At 42.4% G+C, this 27,009-nt stretch overlaps 2 protein-coding genes and 1 pseudogene across 3 annotated transcripts in view; 1 reads left to right on the top strand and 2 right to left on the bottom strand.

The window, feature by feature from the left end:
• Nucleotides 1-1,254: 1,254 nt before the first annotated feature.
• Nucleotides 1,255-15,638, bottom strand: LOC136170328 (small ribosomal subunit protein eS26 pseudogene; annotated as a pseudogene).
• On the bottom strand, nt 8,445-25,068 carry LOC136170327 (uncharacterized). The gene is made up of 5 exons (XM_065938484.1): nt 24,824-25,068; nt 24,533-24,750; nt 24,058-24,233; nt 17,785-17,990; nt 8,445-8,735 (listed from the first exon to the last, which is right to left on the bottom strand). The coding sequence occupies exons 1-4, from the start codon at nt 25,066-25,068 to the stop codon at nt 17,973-17,975; spliced, it is 657 nt and encodes a 218-aa protein (XP_065794556.1). The 3' UTR covers nt 8,445-8,735; nt 17,785-17,972.
• CDK13 (cyclin dependent kinase 13) overlaps nt 25,060-27,009 on the top strand; it is a 122,596-nt gene continuing 120,646 nt past the window's right edge. For both annotated transcript variants that reach the window (XM_065938553.1, XM_065938552.1), the window contains exon 1: nt 25,060-26,416. In XM_065938553.1, coding sequence (XP_065794625.1) covers nt 25,203-26,416 — 1,214 coding nt within the window. In that variant the 5' untranslated portion in view covers nt 25,060-25,202. The remainder of the gene's footprint in view (nt 26,417-27,009) is intronic.

The raw sequence follows: 27,009 nt of genomic DNA, 5'->3' as shown, positions 1-27,009 counted from the left end.
TGAGGCATCTAGCATTCTTGCCATTTCACAGATGGGGAAACTGAGGCTAAGAGAGAGTAAATGAAAATGCAAATGGTAGAGCCTCAGTTCCTCTGATTCAGCATCTTACTGTTTCCACTCTATCACACATCCCTCGAGATTTCATCTGAAGACTGAATTTTAAAATGCTAAGAGAGGGGGAGGGGAGGAAAAAAAAATGCTAAGAGAGAGGACTCCAGCATGAAAGTGAGTTAAAATTAGACACGGGGGCAGATATTATAAAGGGTAAAGTGTTTGTTTAACAACATTGACTTTATAAAGTAAAAGGTACTGGGAAAGCAGTTGACAAGTACAGTTTTAGAAGCACTCCAAAAAAATGTTTGTTTTGAAGGAAGTTATTCCTCTTGAATTGCGATCTGTTGAAGCAGAAAATATAAGACCCATTCTTCCAAACAACTTTCAGGGGATGCCTCTCATGGGCTAGTCCAACGCAGCAGGAGAGCTACTATCACTGAGACCACACAAGCTCTGACTTGTCAAAACCCACCTTTGTGTTCCCTCTGCCAAAGAACAGGCTCAGGTATCATGATCTCTAATCCCGTGGATGCAGCTGCCTATCAGACTTTTAGAGTCCAAGCCAGGCAGCTCCCACTGACAGCAAACCTCTTTCAGATCTGAGTTCCGAGGAAAAGAACGCAAGATGGGGAGATTAACTCAGCAAAGACCCTCCAGGCAGTATGAGTAGAATTTAATCATGAAAATGAGAAGTGAACTGTTAATTTTCTGTACTTCATGTAAACACAGAGTGAAATCAAGACTCTCTTAAAAATAGGGTTATTATTTAGCAAGACTTCAAACTCTCTGAGTAAGGCGATATGGGAGTCACGTGAAGGGACATAGGCAGAGCTCTTAGAGAAGTCTAACAGGGGCTTCTCTGGTGGTCCAGTGGTTAAGACTCTGGGCTTCCAATGCAGGGGTGCAGGTTTGGTTCTTGGTCAGGGAACTAAGATCCCACATGGGTTGGCACAGCCAAAAATTAATTAATTAAATTTAAAAAAGAAGAAGCCTGGTATTTCTCAGGAGCATATACCAGAGATGAACCATTTCATAACTGAAGACTTTTCCTGTGAATGATATGGACACCGTAAGGGCTATGGTAACAGAAAGTGGCACTTATTCACTGATGTTATTACCCCAAGAAGTGAGTGCTGGAAGGAATGAGAAGGTCATCCAAGTGTTAGACTGAGGCCGGTGTCTTGGAAACCCAGGGCCTCCTCACCAAGAGAGAGGCAAACAGGTGTTCTGCATCTCCACACTTATTCCCCTCATCTTAAACCAGAAGACGGTGGCAGTGCCAAAAGATCCAGTGATGATCAACATGGGCTCTCCTCCTGGGGAGCTGAATGGTGGGCGACTACTGATGTAAGCAGCTCCATGAGCTTTCTCCAAGGCCACCTTTAGTGATAAGGAAAAAGAGTCTCAAATATATTACACTCTGGAATGGTGGAATTTCAGATAAAGTTTCCGTCAAAAGATGAAGAACTGTGCTGTTGGACTTCGCTTGTGTCTCAGTGGTAAAGAATCTGCCTGCTAACGCAGGGGACACGGGTTCGATCCCTGGTCTGGAAAGATCCCACACACTGCAGAGCAACTAAGCTTGTTTGCCACAACTACTGAGTTCACGTGCCATATCTACTGGAGCCTGTGTGCCTAGAGTCTGTTCTGCAGCAAAAGCCACAGCAGTGAGAAGTGTCCAAGACCAGAAGGAACAGTAGGCCCCGCTCACCGCAACTGGAGAAAGCCCGCACAGCAACGAAGATCTAGCACAACCACAAAAAATTTAAATGATAAATTGTGCCATCAGAGAAGAAACACATCTTTGCATCTAGGATGGTGCCTTCCCTGGATACGGTAGGACTCAACAGTCTCTGTCATCAATGCTTGGGGAAAAAAAAAGTTCCTGGGCTTTCTGGAGTAATTATTTGTTTACCTTTCAGTTTCAGCGACCAGGGGATGAAAAGTCGTAAGTTTTGACTTCAAATTATCCTGTGAGGTATTAACCAGCTGTCCTTTCATGAACAGCTGTGAAAAAAAATGTTTCAAAACTATTATGTGTTCTGTAGACAAATTCTCATTTTACCCCTTCTCCTTTAAGGAGATATACCACTTAAGATTTCTGCTCCTTGCTAGTTACATGATGTTGAGAAAATTATCTAATTTCTTTGATATTCTATTTCTACATTTGCTTAATGTGGGTGATTGTAATGCCTGCCTCACCGGGGTGTTCTGAAAATAGTTAATTGAGTTATTATCTGTAAGTACTGTCAGCAGGATGCTCAGTGGACTGTAGGTATGAATGGGATTTTTGGATTTAAAAACCATGCAGAAATGACAGCTTAAGTTTTACTTAACTGATATTTAAAATTTCTCTTTTGAATCTGATGTGAATATCAGAAGAAAAAGAGAAAGCAGCAAATAGTCCTTATTTTGGAAAATATTTCAGAAGAAAGTCAATGTCATATGGCCTAAACATTTCTTTCAGATGCCGGCCAATTCTACCTTTCCTGAAATATGGGCTGTTTGAATTTTCTTTAGATTTTGAAGAATTTTGTTTAATAGAAGACCTTTAAGCATCTAGAGTTTTCAGAGAAAATAGTATCAAGAAAAAATATTCTGCAGCATTTCTGGTTTCATCTGGATTGGAATTTATAGATTCTTATCAACTGCTTTATGATTTTTCATAAAATGGGACAAACTACTTAAGTTTCATGAATTCTGTCATTCAAAATTAAAATTTTGTGCAACATAATCTCATGCAATAACTTTCTGCTAATAACTCTAGAGATGAACAGAAATCAAGCTTTTTAAAAAATTATCAGCAATAAGTACTTAGTGATATTTATAATAACCTACTATTTTATGCAATATGCTAAGGAAAGGGAATATAATTAAAACTTTCAGGAAACTAACATTCAAGTCACTCAAGACAAAGTTTGAGTAGTTGGTTATGAGTGAATTAGTCTATGGGAGGACAATCCTCTTTTTTTAGTAGAAGTTTTGTCGTCCCCACCCCCCCCCCCCTGCTTAATTTTATTTGATTTGGTGTTTCCCTGAGACACCACTTGTCGGGGGTGGGGACAGGGCAATTGAATGTAAAGAGATTTGAGAGTAAGTTTAGGCAGAACAGTCAGGAGCTTGATTGTTCATCTGGCTCGGAATTTGTCAGTTTTATAAATGAATTGAGAACAAAAGTCATTATTTGCAAACAAAAGGAGAAGCTTTCTCATTAAAACCAACTTTCTGGTCATAAGATTACAAGTTCACTAGGGGAATTAGGGGCTTCCCTGATGGCTCAGTGGGTGAAGAATCCACCTACAATACAGGAGATGCAGGAGACTCTGGTTTGATCCCTAGGTGGGGAAGATCCCCTGGAGAAAGGCATGGCAACTCACTCTACTATTCTTGCCTGGAAAATCTCATGGAAAGAGGAGCCAGGGGGCTATACAGTCCATACTGTGGCAAAGCGTCAGACATAACTGAGCATGCACCCATGCATTTTACCTGTGTGTTAAAGGTCTAGCAAACCTTCAAAGAAAAAAAAAATCATCTAGGGGAATTAGGGTCAGAAGACAATGAGTGAAGACACCAAGTTAGGATGAATTATTCAATGACATGCAATGGAAATACCCAAGATAATATACATCCCAGTCTTGGAGGGATGAAGAAGGTCCTCATTGGAGGAGAGGAGACTTAAGTTGAATTTTCGTGAGTACATGGGATGTACACAAGAGTAAGCCATGGGAAAGAGGATTGAAAAAGGAAGGAACCACACCCAGGAACTCTGGTTCAAAGACCAGCAAGGACCACATTAGGACAGATTGGGATGTGAGGCTAGAAAAGTGTCCAGAGATTAGAAGAAGGAAAACCTTCAATCTGTCATGAAGGCAATGAGATCCATTAAAGGATTTAGGTTAGGGGAAGGCCTTAAGCAGATATGCCTTTGAGTAAGATCCCTGGGGACTAGTGTGGAGAAGAGATTGAGGGAGATAGTCTAGCTATTGGCCAATCTAAGTGTACTAGAGGGAAGAAAGTGACATACAATAAACCTGTTTTTCAAGTTTAATCCAATTTTAATGTCCTTATGTTGCTCTTAGAAGCAACCTAAACATCTAGAGAACTACCTAAATAAATAAATTCAATTTGTGCCCTTCATATAAGTACTGATACATGCTGCTAATGTGTCAGCAGAGTTTTATAAAAACAAGAATTTCAAGATAAACTGGGTGTAGTTTTAGAGATGATTTTCCCCTTGTGCAAGCTCTATGGTTGGGTTTCTTTGGTTTATCATTTAAAGTCATTAGTCATGTCAGATGTTATGCCTAATTGTATAATTTAGTATGTACATTCCCACTTAGAGGGGCACAGGTACCTCCGTGAAATATGAACCACTTTCATGGGTTTGTATAGGTGATTTTAAAATGAAGTCACCAGAATACATTCTTTTTAGTTTCTTGATACTGTAAAATATGACGCCATGAAACTAAATGGCTTCATTTCTATGGTTTAAGGCAGATTCAGGATTAAGGATGATCATGATCTTCATAAATTCTAGGAAACATGAAAAGTGTGGAAACTCATACTTTCTGCCTCTTCTTTGAAAGGTATTAAGACCTATTTTTCTCCAGGGACAGGCAATACCTTGTGCTACTCCTTCAAACTTTTCTCAGCTCTTGCCCTCTTCCAATTATTTTTGGCAGAAAAATGTAGTTCCTCACCCTCGAGAGCAACTTCCTGGCAAAACTAAGAGTAATGCCCATCTACCTACCTTTCAGAACTAAAGAATATAAAAGAAGCTATAACACAAGGCAACATTCACCTGCCCCAGCCCTGTACCATTTTCCAGACACAATTACTTTGAACCATTTTCTCATTATTTTATTAATCCATTTTAGATGTTTTCTTTTTCCTTCCTGCTCTGACAGGAGAGTATTGAGCACATTTATACTTCATCTCAGTTCACTTACCTCCCTTCTCCTTTCTGTTAGTCATATTCTTACACTGTATTTAGTTTCTCTATTGCAGAGCTTGCAAGTGGATGGCCTGGAGGCTAGATCTGACCATAGATGTATTTGGTTTGAATAGCAGTGAGTTCAAAACCAAACAAAAATAACCAATATGAAAAAGGTTGTAAGATGTGACATTTAAAAATTCCAAATATTTAGCCTCCTGAAAAAGTCAGAGGGGGCACATTTTAATTTCCTAGGGCTGCCTTAAGAAATCACCATGAACCAGGAAGCACAAAACCTAAATGGACACTCACTGTCCTAGAGGCTGGAAGTCTGGAAGCAGGGTGTTAGCAGGGCCATGCTCCCCCTGAAAGCTCTAAGGAAGAATCCATTCTTGCCTCTTCTGAGTATCCGGCGGTTCCCAGCAATTCCTGACATTCCTTGGTTGGTAGCTGTATCACTCACATTTCTCTCTGTAGCTTCATGTGGCCTTCTGCCCTCCATGTGTCTTCTCTCTTGGGCCAAACCTCCCCTTCTTGTAAGAACATCAGCCATTTGATTTAGGGCTTACCATAATCCAGGACAACTTTATGAATTACATTTGCAAAGACACTTTTTCCAAACAAGATCTCTCTCTGAGATTCTAGGTGGACATGAAGTTCAGGGGGACGCTAACCCAATGCATGGCAAATATGGCCCCTTTCCCATAAATTAACCAAATCTAATTGATTGGCTTTATTCTTCAGATGCGGCAAGCACTGACTAGCCAGCCAAAATTCTCTGCACATCTTCCAGGCAAACACAAGCACCAAAACCCTAACCCTGTTTCTCATTTAAGTTGCTTGCTTTGCTTCTTGCTTAGTTTGCTAATCATGCTATTGGTTATCTTTATAACTTTTAAATAATATACCAAAACTCCTATTTCATGTTTTATAAACTTCTGTCAATATCTCACTGCTATCTTCCTGTTCTGTGATACCAGGATATTAGTTTTTTCCACATTTTCTTCTGTCTCTTCTGTTCCCTTTCTACCTCACATATTTTTGGCAGCAGCATCTTAATTATTGCTATGGGTTGAATCGTGTCCCCCCACCCCACTAAAATTCTTATGCTGACGTCCTAATCCCTAGTACCTCAGAATGTGGCCTTATATGGAAATAGGGTGATTGCAGATATAATTAGTTAAGATGAGATCATACCAAAGTAGGGTGGGTCCCTAATCCAACATGACTGATGTTCTCAAAAGGGGGGAAATTTGGAAACAGATGTATATACAAGGAGAATGCCGCATCAAGATAAAGGCAGAGATTGGGGTGATGCAGCAAAACCAGGGAATGCCACAGATTGCTGGTAACCCTCCAAAAGCTAACGGAGAGACATGGAAAAGATTCTCCCTCACAACCCTCAGAATGAACCAACCCTGCTGGCATTCTAGACCTTGGATTTCTAGCCTTCAGAACTGTGTGACCAAAAAATTCCTGCTGAGGACTACCCTGGGAGTTCAGGGGTTAAGACTCAGTGCTCCGAATGCAGGCGGCATAGGTTCAATCCCTGGTCGGGGAACTAAGATCCCGCATGCTGCACAGTATGACCAAAAAATAAAGAAGTAAAATAATAAAATTTCTGTTGTTTTAAGTCATCAGTTTGTGGTAATTTGTTATAGCAACCCTAACAAAGTGACTTCACGGTGGCTTAGATGGTAAAGAATCTGCCTCCCATGCAGGAGACCAGCGTTCCAGAAGATCCCCTGGAGAAGGAAATGGCAACCCACTCCAGTTTTCTTGCCTGAAAAATCCCATGGACAGAGGAACTTGGCAGTCTACAGCCCATGGGGCTGCAAAAGAGTTGGACATGACTAGGCGACCAACACTTTCACCTTATACATGTATATTCAATGTTATAGCATTCATATTACATTCTAAAATTTGAAGTATACCTTATGTTCTATTGCCCTCAGATGTCTGCTGATTCATTCACATTTATTTATTTTATAGTTTTGGCCACATGGCACGTAAGATCTTAGTTGCCCAATCAGGGATTGAACCTACGTACCCTGCACTGGAAGTGTGGAGTCTTAACCACTGGACCATTAGGGACATCTTTATTCATATTTAAAATGAGGTAATAGACTTCTTCTTCCACTTGTGATGGGGTTACTGGTATGGAGCTTGCCATCTGCTATAAATAACTAGAAAACTGGACAAAACATTTGAAATAAATATCCAAAGTCATTTATTTTCAGCCTTTCTTTTAGAAAGGAAACCAATAAGGTATACCTTTTGATTGTGGCAGCATTCCTTTGGGGGCAACTTCTGGACAATCATATCAGGAGAAGAAATCCATACATCACTGGGAGATCTCACTGTGTTGATGAGCCAGGAATCCAGAAATAAGGACTTGGAAGACTGAGGTGGCTGCAATTTGTGGGGTGAAACACCAAGGAGAAGGGGGATATGTAAAGAAGGAGATCTGAAACTCTGCCTAGGGATTTCCTTGATTATTTGGCAGAATAATAATCTAAATGTATGTAAAATGAAACTATACGAGGCTGGGTAAAGAACAAAAACTAGGATCTATGAGCTAAACAAATCTTAGAGCTCACACAGGGCTAAGAGACAATTGATCTCCTACTAACTAGAGTGAAGAAAACATAAAAAAAAACAAAAACCTGTGACATTCAATAGAGAACCAAAAGCGTATGCCTTATTAGTTGGGTTTAAATAAGCATTACAATAAAAGTTATTTAAAATCTACCATAACAAAGCTTACAAGTAGGTCTTGATATGATCAAGCTGATCCCCAAGTAACTAAATTACCTGACAAGCAACTTTAATACTCATTAAATGAGACAAAAATGTCCAAATATTCAAGGGACTTCCCTAGTGGTCTTGCGGCTAAGATTCTGCGCTCCCAATGCAATGAGCCCTGACTTGATACCTGGTCAGGGAACTAGATACCCCATGCTGCAACTAAGATCCAGTACAGCCAAATAAATAAATGTTTTATAAAAAATTAAAATATTCAGAACCATAACATTCAAAATACTCAACTTCTAGTCAAAATTACTAGACAAGAGAAGGTGAAAATATAACCTCACTAGCCGGGAGAAAAACTCAGTATGACAAAAAAGAGTGGGGGTTAAACTCATCAGGAAGATATAATTTCTCAACGTGTAGGCAATTAAAAACAGCATTTCAAAATATATGAAGCAAAAGTTGGTAGATTTAAAAAAGAAATGAAAAATCCACAATTGCAGTAGATTTCACTCAGCTCTGTAACTGATAGATTAAGTAGCAGATATGTAAGCATATAGAACTATAAGAAAATTTAACTGACCTGTTGTCACCTATAGAACACTTTTTTCTTATTAAAGAACACTACCCCCAACAACAGAAGAATACATATTTTTTAAGCTGACTAGAGTAATCAGTAAAATAGGCCATATATTGAACCACAAGATAAAATTGAATAAATTTATGTATATGGAAATCATAGTGAGCATGTTATTTGACCATAATGGAATTAAATTAGAAGCCAGTAATCAAAAGATACATATTTTTTAGTCACTAAGTCATGTCTGACTTTTTGCGACTCCATGGACTGTAGGCCTGCTAGGCTCCTCTGTCCACGGGATTTCCCAGGCAAGAATACTAGAGTGGGTTGCTGTCTCCTTCTCCAGGGTATCTTCCCAACCCAGGGATCGAAGCCAGGTCTCCTGCTTCTCAAGTGGATTCTTTACCACTGTACCACCTGGGAAGCCCAAAAGGTATATGATCAGAGCCTAATTACCTGCATTAATCTGTATTTTTTTTAAAAAAGATATTGAATAACTGAATCAATTTGTCATACACCTGAAACTAATACAACATTGTATATCAACTATTCTTCAATTTAAAAAATTCTGTGAAGAAAAAAATAAGATCTAAAATCAATAATCTATGCTTTGTCTTTAAGAAGCTAGTAAACAAAGAGTAAATTAAACCCAAAGTAAGCTAGAGGAAAGAACTAGTAAAGATAAAAGCAGAAGTCAATGAAGTAGAAAGTGGAGAAACAAAAATGAAAACTAAAAGTTAACTCTGTAAATGATGAAGAAAAATGACAAGCTACTAGCTAAACAGATAAAAAATGAAAAGAGACAGGATAAATTTAAAATAACAGGGTTGAAAGAGGAGAGATCACAGCACACATTGAAAGATGTAAAGTAAAATTTTGAAGAACTTTATGCCAATAAATTCCACAAGTCAGATGAAATGAACAAATTCTTTGAAGGACACAAAATTGTCATTAAGGCATAACTATTTCTAAATACTAGCAATGAACTGAAAGAAAATGGAATATTAAAAAAAAAAACACCTCTGCACACCTTTCATGAAAATTAAATAAAAATGGGTCATGGACCTAGCTTTAAAATCCAAAGCTACAAAATTTCTAGTGGCAACAAATGAGAAAATATAGATGACCTTAAGTTTGGTGATAAATGTTTATATACAACAAAAGCATGTCCCTAAAAGAAAAACTTGATAAATTGTCCTTTATAAAAATTGAATATGTCTGTTCTGTGAAAGAGAATCAAAAGGCCAGACTCAGACCAAAAAAAAATTTTTACAGAATATTGTTTTTGTAAATATTTAAGCGACTAAACAAGACCAAAAGACCAGACTCAGACAGGCAAAAAAATATTTACAAAATTCATAATTGAAAAGGATTTGTATCACCAATACACCAAGAATCTTACAGCTCAACAATAAGAAAACAATCAAATTTTTAAAAATGGGCAACGGATATAAAAAGAACACATCAAAGAAGATACACACATATCAAATAAGCATATGAAAAATGCTCCATAGCATTTGTCACTAGGGAACTTCAAATTAAAACTACAATGAGGGCTTCCTTAGTGGCTCAGTAATAAAGAATCTGTCAGTGCAGGAGACACGGGTTTGATCCCTGATCTGGGAAGATCCCACATGCCACAGAACAGCTAGGCCCATGTGCCGCAGCTATTGAGCCATAACGCCTGAGCCCCAGTGCTGTTGAGCCCCTCGAAGCCGTGCTATACAACAAGGTATCCCACTGCAGTGTGAAGCCTGAGCACCGCAACTAGAGAGGAAGCCCCTGCTTGTCACTACAAGAGAAAAGCCCACACAGCAATGAAGACCCAGCACAGCCAATGATAAATAGATAAATAAATAAAACAACGAGATAACGCTGCATATCTATTGTCGGGTGTGTTGCTGGAGAGGATGTAGAGAATAGGAACTCTCATTTATTACTAATGGGAATGGAAAATGGTACACTGTGGCAGTTTCTTACAAAGTTAAAAATGGTCTAGACATAATCTTACCATATGATTCAGCAGTTGCACTCCCAAGTATTTACCCAACTGAACTGAAATTTTATGTCTACACAGAAACCTGCACACAAATGACGGTATCATCAGCTTTGTTCATAATCACCCCAAACTGGGAACAAACAAGATATCCTTCAATAGGTGAAAGGACAACCAAACTGTGGTACATCTGTGCAGTGGAATATTTTTCAGTGATAAAAAGAAAAGAGCTATTGAGCCATGAGAAGACGCAGATCGATTTTAAATACACATTGCTAAGTGAAAGATGCCTGTCTGAAAAGACTAAGTACTGTATAATTTCAATTATAACCTGGAAAAGTAAAACTGTAGCAATTGCCAGAGGTTTAAGGGGAGCAAGAAATGGTTGAATAGGGTGAAGCACAGGGGATCTTTTCAGGACAGCAGCGCTATTGTGTATGATACTTCAGAGGCGGCTACATGAACCTTGCGTGTGTGTGTGTTAGTTGCTCGGTCGTGTCCGACTCTTTGAGACCCCATGGACTGTAGCCTGCCAGGCTCCTCCGTCCATGGAGTTCTCCAGGCAACAATACTGGAGTGGGTTGCCATTTCCTTCTCCAGGGGATCTTCCTGAGCCAGGGATTGAACCCAGATCTCCCACATTGCAGGCAGATTCATGACAGCTTGAGCCACCAGGGAAATGAACCCAGAATCTTATTCATAGTACTCCCAAACTGCAAACAACTGGAATGTCCAACCACAGGTGACACGTGGTATATCCATACAATGGAGTACTGCTCAGCAAGAAAAGGAAATGAATTACTGATACAAGCTACAACTCGATGAATCTCAGAAACATTATGCTAAGCAAGAGAAGCAAAAACCACATACCCTATGTATGATTCAATTCATCAGAAATTCTACAACATGAAAATTAATTTACAGCTAGTTGCCTGGGACTGTTGAAGGTAGAGGCTGATTTCAAAGAGGTAGGAGGACTTCTGTTTTTGCGAAAAACTTGTTTTAGTTTTATTTTGTATGGTGCTTAATAGGCGTTATACATTTGTCACTATATATGTAATATATATATACAATATACTATTTTTTATAATATACTATTATATAATATACTCATATTATATGTAGTATAATATATAATATATTAATGCATATAATATACTATATGTGTAATATATATATATTACACACGACCACCCACCCAGGTGTGACCTCTTAGCTGCCAGGAAGTGCGCAGGAGCGGTTGGTTCCCTATAGACCTTGAAATCATTACAGAATGATTCCTTCCTTCTGTAAACTTCCTATATCTAAGTCACAACCTCTCCAAAGTCCTGTAAATCCAAAGTTGTTAATTTATCCTCAAGATTTTTACTTCTTGATGTGCATCCATTGATTGAATCCTCATTGAAAGTCAGTGTACCCATTGTCTATTACTGCATAAAAAATACCACAAAATTTAGGGGCATAAAACAACAATAAAAGGAGATGAAAATCATGGGGGATCATCTTGGAGGCTGGCTAATGTATAGACAGTGAATAGTTACTTGCGTATTTATGTCCATCTACTTCATTTTATTCCTTAGTGAGCATTTCACCTACCACTTGTGAAGAAAATACCAGTCTTTATTAATTTGGAAATGTGGTTAAGAAGTTTATAGTATTTCAAAATTATAATTGTACATGCGTCAGTCTTGAAAAAATTAACCTACTTAAAAAAAAAAGCAGTTGTAGGAAACTTGAGCTGAAAGTTCTCATATATACCCCATGCCCAGTTTCTTCTATTAACATCTTATATTAGTGCAGTATATTTGTTACAATTAATGAGCCAATATTGATACATTTTTATTAACTAAAAACCAACTAATGTTTATATTAGGGTTTACTCTTCATGTTGTACATTCTATGGATTCTGACAAATGTCTAATGACAGGTATCCACCTTTACAATATCATATAAAACAAATTTCACTTCCTTAAAAATATCTTTTTGCTTCACCTATGAATCCCTCCCTTGCTCTGAACCCCTAGTCTTTTTACTATTTCTGGTTTTGCCTTTTCCAGAATGTCATATAGTTGAAATAAGTATTGTGAGCCTTTTCAAATTGACTTCTTTCACTTAGCAATATGTACCTAAGTTCCCTGTATGGTTTGTGTGTGTGTGTGTGTGTGTGTGTGTGTGTGTGTGACTTGGTAATTCAATTCTTTTTTATTGCTGGGTAATATTCCATTGTCTGTATGTACCACAATTAATCCACTTACTCATTGAAGAGCATCTTGGTTGCTTCCAAATTTTGAGAATTATGAATAAAGCTGCATAAACAATGATGTGCAGGGTTTTGTGTGGATGCATGTTTCTTTTTCACTTCTGGTTTTTCAAGTTTTACAATGGACATTTTTTTTCTTAGATGGTTTATTTCTTCCATATCTGAGAAAAACCCTTCATCTTGTCTATACGACTCCGAATTCCTGTTGCATTATTGACAAACATTAATTACCACACGGTTTCCTCAAGACTCCTACAGACATTTAAAAATTTATTGAGTGATTTTCAAAGCCTTTTAGATTTCTAGGTTGATTGCTATTTTCACAGAAAGGTAGAATTCTGTGCTGTAATTGAGATGGGAGCCCCATATAACTTTTGCCTGGTGCAACTAAAAGTACTTTAAGTGCTTTCCAGTTGATGTTTCAAATGTTCATTTTGTAATTTCTCTTTCTATCCTTAACTGAACACTTCATTAAGTAAAACTTCTCGCACAACCATATCTGAATTACTGAATATTCCACTTGACTACAGGATAAAGATTATGTTTCTCTAAAAACATCACACTCAATTCATGTGTTTTTATTACTTACTAAGCTACTCTAGAGGCCCTAAATACACACATGGCACCAAAACAAACAGTTCTGTGTGGAAACACATATTTTGCTTTAGTTCTAGACAGCTGTAGCAGACAGCTGTACTTTCTTAGCTTCACTGTATCCAACCCGTCTTCCTGTGTGAGGGAATTCCCCACTGTCCTGGTGAGAGGCATGCCCTCATTCCCTCTCTGGATGTGTGACAGGCCCTGACCTGATATTCCTCATCTTCAACAGCCTGGGCATGGCACATGATCATTAGCCAATGATCTCTTCTCCCGAAATGTAAATCTTGATCAAGTGACACAAAGATGAAGGGGCAATTCCCAGCAGTGGGGAAATTATCTCCAAGAGAATTTGAGGTGGAATCCTAAAGAGGCAGCAACAGGGTCGTATAAAAAAAGGTGACTGTGTCCCTCTCAGTCTACTGGGCTATTCGTTGCTAACATTTTCCAGCTTCTTGGCTGCTGGAGTTACCCAGCTCTTTACCTATTTTTCAAGACTGGTATTACAACTTCTTGTCAATTCATGAGACCTTTTTACCCTTCCAATAAATTCCTTTAAGACTGTTAGAGTAGTTGTTACTTTCAACAGAAGTATTTTAATTGATGAATCAGCAAAATCAATCCATTCATTAAGGATTTCCCTAGCAGTCCAAGGGTTAAGACTTCATCTTCCAATAGCAAGGGGTGTGGGTGTGATCCCTGATCAAGAAGCTAATATCCTACATGCCTCAGGGGCCAAAAAAACCAAAAAAAACAACATAAAAGAGAAGCAATGTTGTAACAAATTCAATAAAGATTTTAAAATGGTCCACATCAAAAGATCTTTTTAAAAAAAATCTATTCATTAATTCTTCCACTATTCATTAAGAAACTTGCAGGTACCAAATATCGTGGGAGGGTAGATATGACGATGAATAGACATTGCTTCTATCATGCTACAATCTACAGTCTATTGAAGGATACAGGCCAGGAAAGAGAAGACTGTAGTACATGCTTGATGAAGAAGGACATTGGGAACATAAAAAAGGAAAATTTAATCTAACCTTAGTGATGGTAGTGGTGGGGGGTGTCAGAGAAAAGTTCAAATGATATTTGAATATGTAAATTTATGTTTGAAAATGTAAAAATTAGACCTAGTTGGGAGATGGGAAGTGGGGTAAGTGTTCTACATAGTGGGACCAAGCCCGTGTGAAGACCCAGCATTGAGAGATGAACAGGACTTTCAAAGAACTGAAAAGAAGTTCCAGATGACTAAAGGGCTGAGTTTGAGCAGACATAGAAAGATAAGTGTGGAACTATAAGTGGGACTCGAATCATTCAGGGTAATGTGAACCTCTGATGGCGTTAGCACTTTTTCCTAGATGCAGTTGGGATGCAGCTGCAAGCAACTGAAGAGTTTTAAGCAGAAGTCTCAGTATACAGCAGTCTGGTGCTGTTTTCCAAAACTTGTCTATTGATTGTAGTCACTCTGTTTTGTTTTTTTCAAAGTATATTTTCCATTTTATTGTCTTTTCAGAGAACAGTATTTCTTCAGCCTTTAAGGACTTGCCTCTTTACAAGGTGGAGGACGTGGGGCAGCACCCGCAGGTCTAAACGGAGGTGGAGGTGTGCAGTCCTTTCTGGCTTCCGCAGAAGGATTCCTAACTATCTTACTGTGAGTGGCACAGCTCACGCAGTAATGTAGTTTCACACACAGCTTGGAAAGCACATAGGCATTGAAAACACTGGCTTCAGAAGTGTCCCTGACGGGCCTCTAAGATGCTCTGAAAGACTGGCTTCTTACTGGCCTATCTCAGGCACGCATCGGGCACAGTTAGTGCAGTGAACAAGCTGCATGTAGCCGCGGCCCTTTCGGGCACAACAATTGTTCCTTCTTTTCTTGGAAACAGGGAGGAAAGAGCGCCCATCCTGGTGTTTTTAAAGTGATATCTCATTGTGTTTATGTGAATTTCCTTTTTTTTTTGTTTTGTTTTTTGTTTAGTCGCTAAATTGTGTCCGACTCTTTGCAACCCCACGAAATGCAGCCCAGTCTTCTCTGTCCATGGGATTTCCCAGGCAAGAATACTGGTTTGGGTTGCCATTTCCTTCTCCAGGGGACCTTCCTGACCCAGGGATAGAACCCTCATCGCCTGCCTGGGTCTTAGTTGATGTAATTAGAAATTTAAAGTATTGTTCTGTAGTCATACTTCCAAATATTCCTGAATATCTATCTCCTAAGGGTATATAAGTATTCTTTTGAAATTAAACATTAACAAAATATTGATTCCAGTAAATTACATATCCTTTAAATCTTGACATAATTCAATGTATTCATCTGACTCTATAACTAAGGCATAACTGATACACAATAACTAACGTGTAGTTTTGTGTCAGGCTGTGAATCCTGAGTTTTTTGACCAACCAATGCTCCAAATAGGAAAAATTGCTTCAGAACAAGCACGGAAAATAATTTCATTACTGGTATCATTTCTGATTCAGAGGTAATAGATGAGCTTGGGAGTGACACATTGCTTCAGAGTTTCACTAGTGACATTGATCTTAAGTTTTATTGCAAATTTCATGTTGTATTTTCTTTTCTTTCTTTTTAAAAAAATTTTTTGGCTTTGCCACACAGCATGCAGGATCTTAGTTCCCAACTAGGGATTAAATCTATGCCCCCTGCAGTAGAAGCAGGAGGTCTTAACCACTGGACCACAAGGGAAGTCCTGTGTTATATTTTCTTTTATTCTGGTATATATTGCTTTGTGTATGTCTATGTCCCATGCTTTATTTAAGAACAAAGTGATGAGTGATGTGGGGATTATAATCAGGAGTATCACTGAACTTCACCTTCCCTCCATCCAGTTTCCCAAAACTCCCTGTCCCCACTCCCTCTGTGTTGCCAGTTCCTTTCAGAGTGAATGAGGACTTAATCCCCAAAACCCTGGTAGAGACCCCAAAGTCTCCCCCTAACTCTTCCCTTTCCTTTGATTCCACTCCTGGGAAGGCACCTCAGTTTGAAAGTACGGGAAAGCCCAGAGTGGTGATAGACATGAAGGAAAGGCTTTACCCTCACAGAAAGAGACTGAGGGGTACAGCATAGTCAAGTGAGGGTCCCCATAATCTGGGGTGCCCAAAATCTGGCCCTGGGGCCAGAGAAAAGGATGCTGGTCTCTTTAAGAAAGGAGACACAGTAGCCTCAGAATCCTCTCATTGGGAATAAGCACTGCATGATCATTTGCCTTTCTGGTGAACCACAGTTAGTTGCTGAAGCACACTTGGCCCATGTGCTTCTCAAGCCTGAGCTGCTGGGTGATGTGGGTTTTAGACACTTATGGTGAGATGGATTCTGAGGCTATGTTTAGGATGAGCAGGAAAGAATGCTGTCATTAATGATACCCACCACTGAAGTGGAATGGGAGCATGGGGCTCACATTGCAATATTTATGAGTGTGTGCATGCTCAGTCATGTCCGACTCTGTGTGACCCCATGGACTGTAGCCAACCAAGCTCCTCTGTCCATGGAATTCTCCAGGTAAGAATACTGAAGTGGCTTGCCATTCCTTTCTCAACAGGATCATTGTGACCCAGGGATCAAACTGGGGTCTACTGCACTGCAGCCAGATTCCTTATGATCTGAGCCATCAGGGATGCCCTTGTAATATTTAGGAATTTAGTTTATCTGTAATGAAATTGGAAAAAATAGTGGCATAATCATATTACCAGTTTTATGTCTTCATTGGTCCAGGGTTGATCTGGCAGATCCAAAAATAAGAAGTCAAGAGATACCTGGAGAACAGGCAACTTTGGCCTTGCAGTACAAAACAAAGCGGGTGAAAGGCTAATAGAGTTTTGCCAAGAGAACACACTGGTCATAGCAAACACCCTCTTCCAACAACACAGGAGAAGACTCTACACATGGACATCACCGGATGGTCAACACCAAAATCAGATTGATTATATTCTTTGCAACCAAAGATGGAGAAACAATACACAGTCAGCAAAAACAAGACTGGGAACTGGTGGTGACTCAGATCATGAACTACTTATTGCCAAATTCAGACTTAAATTGAAGAAAGTAGGGAAAACCAGTAGACCATTCAGTATGACCTAAATCAAATCTCTTATGATTACACAGTGAAAGTGATGAACAGATTCAAGGGATTAGATATGATAGAGTGTCTGAAGAACTATGGATGGAGGTTTGTGACATTGTATTGTAGGCAGTGATCAAGACCATCCCCAAGAGAAAGAAATGCAAAAGGGCAAAATGGTGTCTGAAGAGGCCTTACAAATAGCTGAAAAAATAAGAGAAGCTAAAGGCAAAGGAGAAAAAGAAAGATATACCCATTTGAATGCAGAGTTCCAAAGAATAGCAAGGAGAGATAAGAAAGCCTTCTTCAGTCACCAATGCAAAGAAATAAGGAAAGCAATAGAATGGGAAAGACCAGAGATATCTTCAAGAAAATTAGAGATACCAAGGAACATTTCATGCAAAGATGGGCACAAAAAAGGACAGAAATGGTATGGACCTAACAAAAGCAGAAGATATTAAGAAGAGGTAGCAAGAATACACAGAATGATACAAAAAAGATCTTCATGATCCAGATAACCACGATGGTGTGATCACTCACCTAGAGTCAGACATCCTGGATGTGAACTCAAGTGGGCTTTAGAAAGCATCACGATGAACAAAATTAGTGGAGGTGATGAAATTCCAGTTGAGCTATTTCAAATCCTAAGAGATGATGCTGTGAAAGTGCTGCACTCAATACACCAGCAAATTTGGAAAACTCAGCAGTGGCCACAGGACTGGAAAAGGTCAGTTTTCATTCCAACCCTAAAGAAAGGCAAAGACAAAGGATCTTCAAATTACTGCACAACTGTACTCATCTCACATGCTAGCAAAATAATGCTCAAAATTCTCTAAGCCAGGCTTCAATAGTATGTGAACTGTGAACTTCCAGATGTTCAAGCTGGACTTAGAAAAGGCAGAGGGACCAGAGATCAAATTGCCAACATCTGGTGGATCATTGAAAAAGCAAGAGAGTTCCAGAAAAACATCTACTTCTGCTTTATTGACTACGCCAAAGCCTTTCACTGTGCAGATCACAACAAACTATGGAAAATTCTTAAAGAGATGGGAATACCAGACCACCTGACTTGCCTTCTGAGAAATCTGTATGCAGGTCAAGAAGCAACTGGTAAAACTGGACATGGAACAACAGACTGATTCCAAATCGGGAAAGGAGTACGTCAAGGCTGTATATTGTCACCCTGCTTGTTTAACTTATATGCAGAGTACATCATGTGAAGTGCTGGGTTGGATGAAGCACAAACTGGAATCAAGATTGCCAGGACAAATATCAATAACCTCAGATATGCAGATGATACCACCCTTATTGCAGAAAGCAAAGAGGAATGAGAGCCTCTTGATGGAAGTGAAAGAGGAGAGTGAAAAAGTTGGCTTAAAACTCAACATTCAGAAAACTAAGATCATGGAATCCGGTCCCATCACTTCATGGCAAATAGATGGGGAAACAATGGAAATAGTGACAGACTTTAGTTTCTTGGGCTCCAAAATCACTGCAGAATGTGACTGCAGCCATGAAATTAAAAGATGCTTGCTCCTTGGAAGAAAAGCTATGGGAAACCTAGACAGCATATTAAAAAGCAGAGACATTACTTTGCTGACAGTGGTCCGTCTAGTCAAAGCTATGGTTTTTCCAGTAGTCATGTATGGATGTGAGAATTGGACCATAAAGAAAACTGAGCACTGAAGAATTGATGCTTTTGAACTGTGGTGTTGGAGAAGACTCTTGAGAGTCCCTTGGACTGCAAGGACATCAAACCAGTCAATCATAAGGAAATAAATTCTGAATATTCATTGGAAGGACCGATGCTGAAGCTGAAGTTGCAATATTGTGGTCACCTGATGTGAAGAACTAACTCATTGGAACAGACCCTGATGCTGAGAAAATTTGAGGGTCGGAGGAGAAGGGGACAACAGAGGATGAAATGGTTGGATGGCATCTCCGACTCAATGGACATGAGTTTGAGTAAGCTCTGGTAGTTGGTGATGGACAGGGAGGCCTGGCGTGCTGTAGTCCATGGGGTCGCAAAGAGTTGGACACAACTAAGCAACTGAACTGAACTGAACTGACAATGTCCTCAGAGAGTCAGGTCTTGCTCTCTTTCCTTAACCCAGCCATCCTTAACATGTGCTTGTTCCTTTGTAGTTGCAAGATGGTTGCCCAAGCTCCAGTATTGCATTTGAGATCCAGTTGTAAAGAAAAATAAAAGGCAAGGTCAGCTACATTGGCCTTCCATTTTAAGAAAGCATTCTCAGAAATCTCATCCAACAACTTCCACTTAGATTTTATTGGCCAAGACTGTATAGTATGGTCACATCCTCCATCTGCAAGAAGTGCTGGGAGATGTTGTTTTAAGCCAGGCACACTTATACAGCCATTAAAACTAGTGTTCCTTCCTTATGATCAGGGAGAACCCTGATCAGGAAGGCCTCTTAGTTTCACCCACAAGTCCTGTTTTACAAATAGGCATCCTTCAGCTTTATAGAACCAGCAAGAACTGCTCCCCTTCCACCCCCAACACATGCACACACACACACACACACACACACACACACACACACACAGAGAGACAAAAGCAGCATTGCTTTTCTGCAAAGTGTTGATAGCAACTGTGGGCCTCTGAACTGTGTAAAACATGAGGGTGGGAAGAACACATCTATCACCTAGTGTTCTACTACTGAAACCGAACTTAAAATTTTATCATAAGATTTTGTGTGTTATTTTCTTATTCTCTGGAATATATTACTATAGTCAGGATCAACATAAATCTAAGAGCACTGATATCATTATGGAACAGTTCATTATTCTTTAGGATCCCAGATCCACATTAACTAGCAGTATACTTTAGGCAAGACACTCAATCTCTCCATGCCTTGGTTTCCTAATTTGTAAACTGCTGATAGTACTTTTTACAGGAAAGGTGATCAGATAATTTGTGTCCAAACTTGAAAAATTTATATTCTGGAGTGAGTGAAGCTGCTCAGTCATGTTCAACTCTTTGAGATATCATGGACTGTAGCCTAGCAGACTCCTCCATCCATGGAATTTTCCAGACAAGAGTACTAGAGTGGGTTGTCATTTCCTTCTCCAGAGGGTCTTCCTGACCCAGGGATTGAACCCTGTTCTCCCACATTGCAGGCAGACGCTTTACCATCTGAGCCACCAGGGAAGCCCCATATTGGAAGGGGGATATTATTAATAATCATGCTTGTACAAGTGGCACAAGCAAGGACTACTCCAGGCAAGCTGAGGACTATGGTTATTCTATTTTTAAACGCAGGTGTGAGTGTGCATGCTTAGTTGCATGGGACTCTTTGAAACCCCATGGACAGTAGCCTGCCACGATTTTCTGTCCATGAAATTTTCCAGGCAAGAATACTGGAGCAGATTACCATTTCCTACTGCATGGGATCTTTCCTGCCAGGGACTGAACCCATGTCTCTTGCATTGGCAGGTGGATTCTTTACCCTGTGCCACTTGGGAAGCCCCTTAGAGGCAGTTGAGAGAATTAAATGAGAAAATAAATATAAAGCACATAGGACAAAGCCTGACACACAGAAAGTGTTCGGTAGATACTAGTCAATATTTGATTTTATTATTGAATTGAAAAGTTTTATTGTTTTGGCTTTGCTTTTCTCTCTTTTAACAATACTAAGCTTGATATTCTTCTTTATGATAAAGGATAGTGGGCTGAAATAAGGAGAGTTTAAGTTTTTCAAGACTAAGAAAAACCTAACTGAAAGTTAAACATCCAACCTCTCTAAAGGAGGAGCAATGTTGAAAGATACTGCAGAAATTCTTAGTTACAAGGAAGATGCTGGAATTACAGTGCATGACCTGTGAAGTGTTCATACCATCAGAAGCATGAATGGAAGAAGTGGAATTTTAACGGTTTTGTGTAACATCTCTCAAAGGTTTTGGTCTGAAGATCCCTTTACACTTTAAAAAAAAATTTGAGCACCATAAAAAAGCTTTAGTTTATATGAGTTATATCTATTGATATTAGAAATAAAAATAGAGACAATTTAAAAATATTCATTTAGGTAATTCCCTGGCAGTACAGTGCTTGGGACTCCACACTTTCACTGTCAAGGGCCTGGACTGGATCCTTGGTCAAAGAACTAGGATCCCTCAAGCCACTCTTTGTGGCCGAAAAAATTATTTTATTCACTTAAGATAACTTCATCAAGTATTAACACAACTAACATATTTAAATGAAAGAAACTATCTTTATAAAATAAAAACTGTTAGAGGGTCCATGTTTTACCTTTCTACAGATTTTTTGGACTGGTTTAGTAGGGTTGAATTTGTTGCAATACGTTATGATAGAAAAGTATGAATATGATACACTGTTGGAAAAGTGAGGGAGTATTTTAATAGCTTTTCTAGATAATTATGGTTATTCTTTGATACTACACCAAAACTCCACAGTAGTTTCTTTACCATCTGAGCCACCAGGGAAGCCCCTCCACAGTAGTTTCTTAAAGGTTTATTATAAATTGAGATCTGAAATCATATCAATTAACTTTTTGTACTGTTACATTAAAGCACATCAGTCTGTTCTGCACTTTGAATGAATCTTTAACTCATGATTTTGTAACATCATCCATTATTCAGTTGGAAAATATTGTTTCACTGAGTTAGGCAGATATTTCAAATGTTCACACATTTCAGAAACCTAATACTTTAGAACATTCTAGAAAACATATGACACAATCATCACATGTCACGTTGCCTCTGGAAAACTCCACGGTAGATCTGTGAAAAAATGAGAAGAATAAGGACAAATCATGTCTTATTATGAAAATAGTTTTGACTGCATGATTCATTGAAAAAGTTGTAGTCTCAGGCTATACTTTAAGAACAGTTGATATGGTATGATATGAGCTATTAAACAAAGAAAACAAACAAAAGAAAACTTACCACCTCCTTTTCTCTCTTCTAAAAACCAGTAGACAATATGACATAACACACAAACAGTAAAAGGCTAAAATATAGTCTCAGGTGGCAATTGAAAGTCTCTTTACAATGAAGGTAAGTAGACAAGCTTATAGAAACATATGATTTGTAATTTAAAGGTCTTTTCTCATTTTTGGGGAGTTTGAACCCTGTTAATTATTAGTATTTCAAAGCATGAGAGTAGCTCTCTTTGGGGAGCTCAAGGTGCCTCACTTCTTGGTCTTCTCCCCATTTCCCCCCACCCCAATCCCTGCCCAAGATGGAATCTTTGTAGAAACATACAGGGTGGCAGAACAATACTAAAAATATTTTAGTACATGTTTTCTGTTTGCAACTTAGATTGTATGCTACTCGTTTTCTATGGAAAGAGTTTTCTTTGCAAGTACAGAATAGAAGATGGTATTCTTACATGAAATTTGTTGCATGTGAGGAACTGCTAGATAAACCTGTTTTGCTCTCCTTGTTCTATTATTCCAGGCCCTTCAAAGTAGGATGATAGCGCAGCCTGATCCTAGTTTTTGGAAAAAGCTGCTTGCCAGCTAGTTTAGGCTGCAAGAAATTCATTCAGCAATACTGCCACGGAGAAACGTTTTTTAGGCGCCTTGCTTCTTACTATTCAGTTTCCCAATGCACTTATCACATCCTTCTAGCTGCATGGTAGGTCCTACTGTGTGGTCTCCTGGGAAATGAACTGATTTCAAGATCACCTACCCTTCAGCCAACACCTTTTGTACTTTCTTTTAGGAAAGTCTGATTTTATCTTAGATGAATCCAGACTTAGATACAGTGTTAGAGGATGTCAAATCAATTAAAATTATTTACACTAAAGCATGAATTAAAGACGGATATCAAGTGCTTAAGAACCAAGAACAAACTGATGGACTGAACAAATAAACTTGAAAAGGGGTGACTACATGTGGCCACAACACAGTACTCAGCTTTTCTTTGCAACTATAATAAAAGCCAGTAAGATATAGCACAGGGAACTCTACTCAATACTTTGTAAACACCTATGTGGAAAAAGAATTCTTAAAAAGAATGGATATATGTATACCGGATTCACTTTGCTATACACCATTAACTATCACAACAGTTTGAATCAACTGTATACGTCAATTAAAAAAACCCAAAAAACAGTAAGTCATTTAAGTTTTAATCTCATTGTCTTAAGTGCCCAGGACATAACTGAAAGACAAGGCTGGTAATGCAAAAAGTGAGACCTGAGATCACTAAATGGTTATGTTCTGCAGACCCACAGATTTAGATAGTTAAGGTGAAAGAGGGTGAAGTGACAAGATGACAATTCTCATTTGAGCAAGGTGTTTTGACTTCAAGGCCGTTGGTAATAATTCTGAGACCCTCGTGACGTTTCATTATTCCTCTTATTTGTTATTTTAACTTCAGCACTGGAATGAAAACTCCAGACTCTGATTTACAACTGTTTTTATGTTAACACGGGGCCTGGAACTTGGGAGTACATGACATAGTTTAAGCTAATGCCACCTCCACCCTCTTTTGCAGGGCGCCCTCTCTTCCCTTCTCGCAGCTGTTCCAACTCCCGGGCTTGGCTGAGGGTAGACGACGGGGTGGCTACCCGGCCCAAAAAGCCATTAAGGGCGTATTCCTGAGTCTTCAGATTCTCGCTCTCGCCATGACCTTTCAACAGGCAGGCGGTACGGCGCCTGCGGTGATCCGGAGCCGGCAGCGCGCGTTGGATGCAAGCAACAGGCACGACCAACGTGCCATTACTGCGATTCTCCAGCGACAGCAGTGGGCGGCACATGAATCTTCTTTCTTTAACCCTTCTTCACACAGAGGCCCACCCTCACCGGACGTGAAGCTGTCTCTACTTACGTCACTTCCGGCCCGGAGCCAGCCGCTTGGCGGAAGCGAGCACGTCCGTGCGCGGTAACTTTGTTCCCGCCTCCTTTGCCCCTGACACCAGTCACCTTCGGCTTTCTCGGAGCGCGACATGCGTGCGCGCCCCCGGCCTTGCGTCAGGGCCGAGGGGAAAGGCCGAAAGAGCGAGGCTAGAAGGAGGGGTTGCGGAGGTTAGGGCCCAACCAGCAAGTCCCGTCGTCCTCCCTCCTCCTGACGAAGAGCGGAGAGGGAAGGGGAGGAGCGAGCCGGGCCGGCCGCGCACTCCAGGAGCCTCCTCGTGGAGGGGGGGAGCGAAGGGAAAGGGCAGCACCGCCACCGCTGCTCGCGGCGGCGGAGGAAGAAGAAAGTCAGGGCCCCTACCCACCGCCTCAGACTCAGAAACGCCCCCCCCGCCCCCATCTCCCCGGAAACAGCCCCCCGCCCAGCCCCGCACACTCGCTGCCCCAACCGTGAGCCGCAGCCGGGTCGCCCCCGCCTCGCCCCGCCCCGCCGACCGTCCCTGCGGGCCGCAGAGTGCGCGAGGCCTTAGGCCGGGAGTTGTTGTCAGGCCCAGGCCACTTCCTAGGCGCCCGTCGTGTGTCGCCGCCACTACAGGAGGACGACGTCGACGCTGAGGAGGAGGAGGAGGCGGCGGAGGCGTGTTGTTGTCTCGCCCACTCCCCTCCCCTGAACTCGCACCCAACGTCAGGGCGCGATGAAGTGAAGCGGCGACGAAGGTGGTACTTCCGCGTTGCGCTACCGGAGCCGAGAGCGCAGCCGAGGCCGCTCCCCCCACCCCTGGGGGGCACTTGGAGGACTCCGGACTCCCCCGCAGGTCAGCGCCCGGCGCATCTGGTGTTTTTGCGGCTGAAGCCAGGACGACGAGAGCGATCGGGAGCTCCTCCGCCCGGAGTCCGGCTGCCCTCGGGCCCGGAGGCCGCTACGTACCCCACTGTGACCTGGAACCCAGGGACCCAAGTCCCGATCCGGATTATCGTGGCGCATCTCCCGGACGGCCCTGGTGCTCGGTGTCCCTCCGCCGTTGCTGCCGCCGTTCCCGTTTCCGGCGGGGGAGATGGCCAGGATCTGACCCGGGAGGAGGCCGCACCCGCGCCGCGCTCTGCGGCGGGCTCTAGGCGATGCCGAGCAGCTCGGACACGGCGCTGGGGGGAGGCGGGGGCTTGAGCTGGGCGGAGAAGAAGTTGGAGGAACGCCGCAAACGGAGGCGATTCCTGTCCCCTCAGCAGCCGCCGCTGCTGTTGCCGCTCCTGCAGCCGCAGCTCCTGCAACCGCCGCCGCCCCCGCCGCCTCTGCTCTTCCTGGCTGCTCCCGGCACGGCCGCCGCCGCAGCCGCCGCCGCCGCGGCCTCCTCCTCTTGCTTCAGCCCGGGCCCCCCTCTGGAGGTCAAGCGGCTGGCGAGAGGCAAGAGGCGCGCAGGAGGGCGGCAGAAGCGGCGCCGCGGACCCCGCGCCGGGCAGGAGGCGGAGAAGCGTCGGGTCTTCTCGCTGCCCCAGCCGCAGCAGGACGGCGGTGGCGGTGCTAGTAGCGGCGGGGGTGTGACCCCGCTGGTGGAGTACGAGGATGTAAGCTCCCAGTCCGAGCAGGGGCTGCTGCTGGGGGGGGCCAGCGCGGCAACGGCGGCGACGGCTGCCGGGGGAACGGGGGGCAGCGGCGGGAGTCCGGCCTCCTCCTCCGGCACCCAGCGTCGCGGGGAGGGGTCGGAGCGCAGGCCCCGCCGGGACCGCCGCAGCAGCAGCGGCCGCAGCAAAGATCGCCACCGCGAGCACCGACGGCGGGACGGGCAGCGCGGCGGCGGCGAGGCCTCCAAGTCCCGCAGCCGCCACGGCCACGGCGGCGAGGAGCGGGCCGAGGCCGCCAAGAGCGGCAGCAGCAGCAGCAGCGGCGGCCGGCGGAAAAGCGCCTCGGCAACGTCCAGCAGCAGCAGCAGCCGTAAGGACCGAGACCCGAAGGCCCATCGGAGCCGGACTAAATCGTCCAAAGAACCGCCTTCGGCCTATAAGGAGCCGCCCAAGGCCTATCGGGAGGACAAGACCGAGCCCAAGGCCTACAGGCGGCGGCAGCGGTCCCTGAGCCCGCTGGGAGGCCGGGACGACAGCCCGGTGTCCCACCGGGCCTCGCAGAGCCTGCGGAGCCGCAAGTCTCCCAGTCCGGCGGGAGGTGGCAGCAGCCCCTACTCGCGGCGGCTGGCCCGCTCCCCGAGCCCCTACAGCCGCCGCCGCTCCCCCAGCTACAGCCGCCACAGTTCCTACGAGCGCGGCGGCGACGTGTCCCCCAGCCCCTACAGCAGCAGCAGCTGGCGCCGCTCCCGGAGCCCCTACAGCCCGGTGATCAGGTGAGTTCGGCGTCCCGAGCGTCCGTCACGGGCTGGGCCGGCCAGAGCCCGGAGGCTGGGCTGGAGGTGATGAGACTTCGCAAAATTCGGGTCCGCGGGCGGGGCGAGAAACCCCACCTCGATCGGGGCTTCCGGTGGGGAGGGGCGCTTTCGCGCGCCCGGGACCCCTGTCGGGGCGTTTGGAGGGGACAAAGCGACAGGTCCAGCAGACTCTCCTCGCCCTGGAAAGGAAGGGTTCTGGGGAAGAGTTCAAAGTTTTAAACTTGTTGCATTGATATATTAACAGGTTTCTCTAAACTGCTCTTAGCTTTTCCCAGCCCAGTTGCTTTGGTTACCCAACCGAGAGGTGGTTGGATTTGTCACAATTTGAAAGCTTTCAGAAGAGGTTTCATTGCTGGAGACGTAGAACTGGGTTGCGGCTTAGGGAGTAAATATTGGAGAGTGGGCACCAGGTGCTGATGTCAAAGTTAGGTGTGGGTTGCGTATGTTGCATATGAGGAGTACAGCGGTGGGAGAAGCAGCCTTTCTGTAAAGTTCGTTGTTTCAGTATGTGAAACAGCTGAAGTGAAGTCTCATGGTTATAAATTTTGAAG

Source organism: Muntiacus reevesi, chromosome 6, assembly GCF_963930625.1.
Source record: "Muntiacus reevesi chromosome 6, mMunRee1.1, whole genome shotgun sequence".
Classification (NCBI taxonomy): Eukaryota; Metazoa; Chordata; class Mammalia; order Artiodactyla; family Cervidae; genus Muntiacus; species Muntiacus reevesi.
The sequence above is the reverse complement of the archived record's forward strand: the minus strand, read 5'-3'. Positions and strand labels throughout refer to the sequence as shown.

Coding starts and splice junctions, on each gene's coding strand:
- LOC136170327 (XM_065938484.1), bottom strand. CDS start 25,068: ATGCGCCACGATAATCCGGATCGGGACTTGGGTCCCTGGGTTCCAGGT. Junction 24,751..24,823: donor CGGCTGCGCTCTCGGCTCCG/GTAGCGCAACGC, acceptor GTGCGAGTTCAG/GGGAGGGGAGTGGGCGAGAC. Junction 24,234..24,532: donor CGACCCGGCTGCGGCTCACG/GTTGGGGCAGCG, acceptor CCCTCCTTCTAG/CCTCGCTCTTTCGGCCTTTC.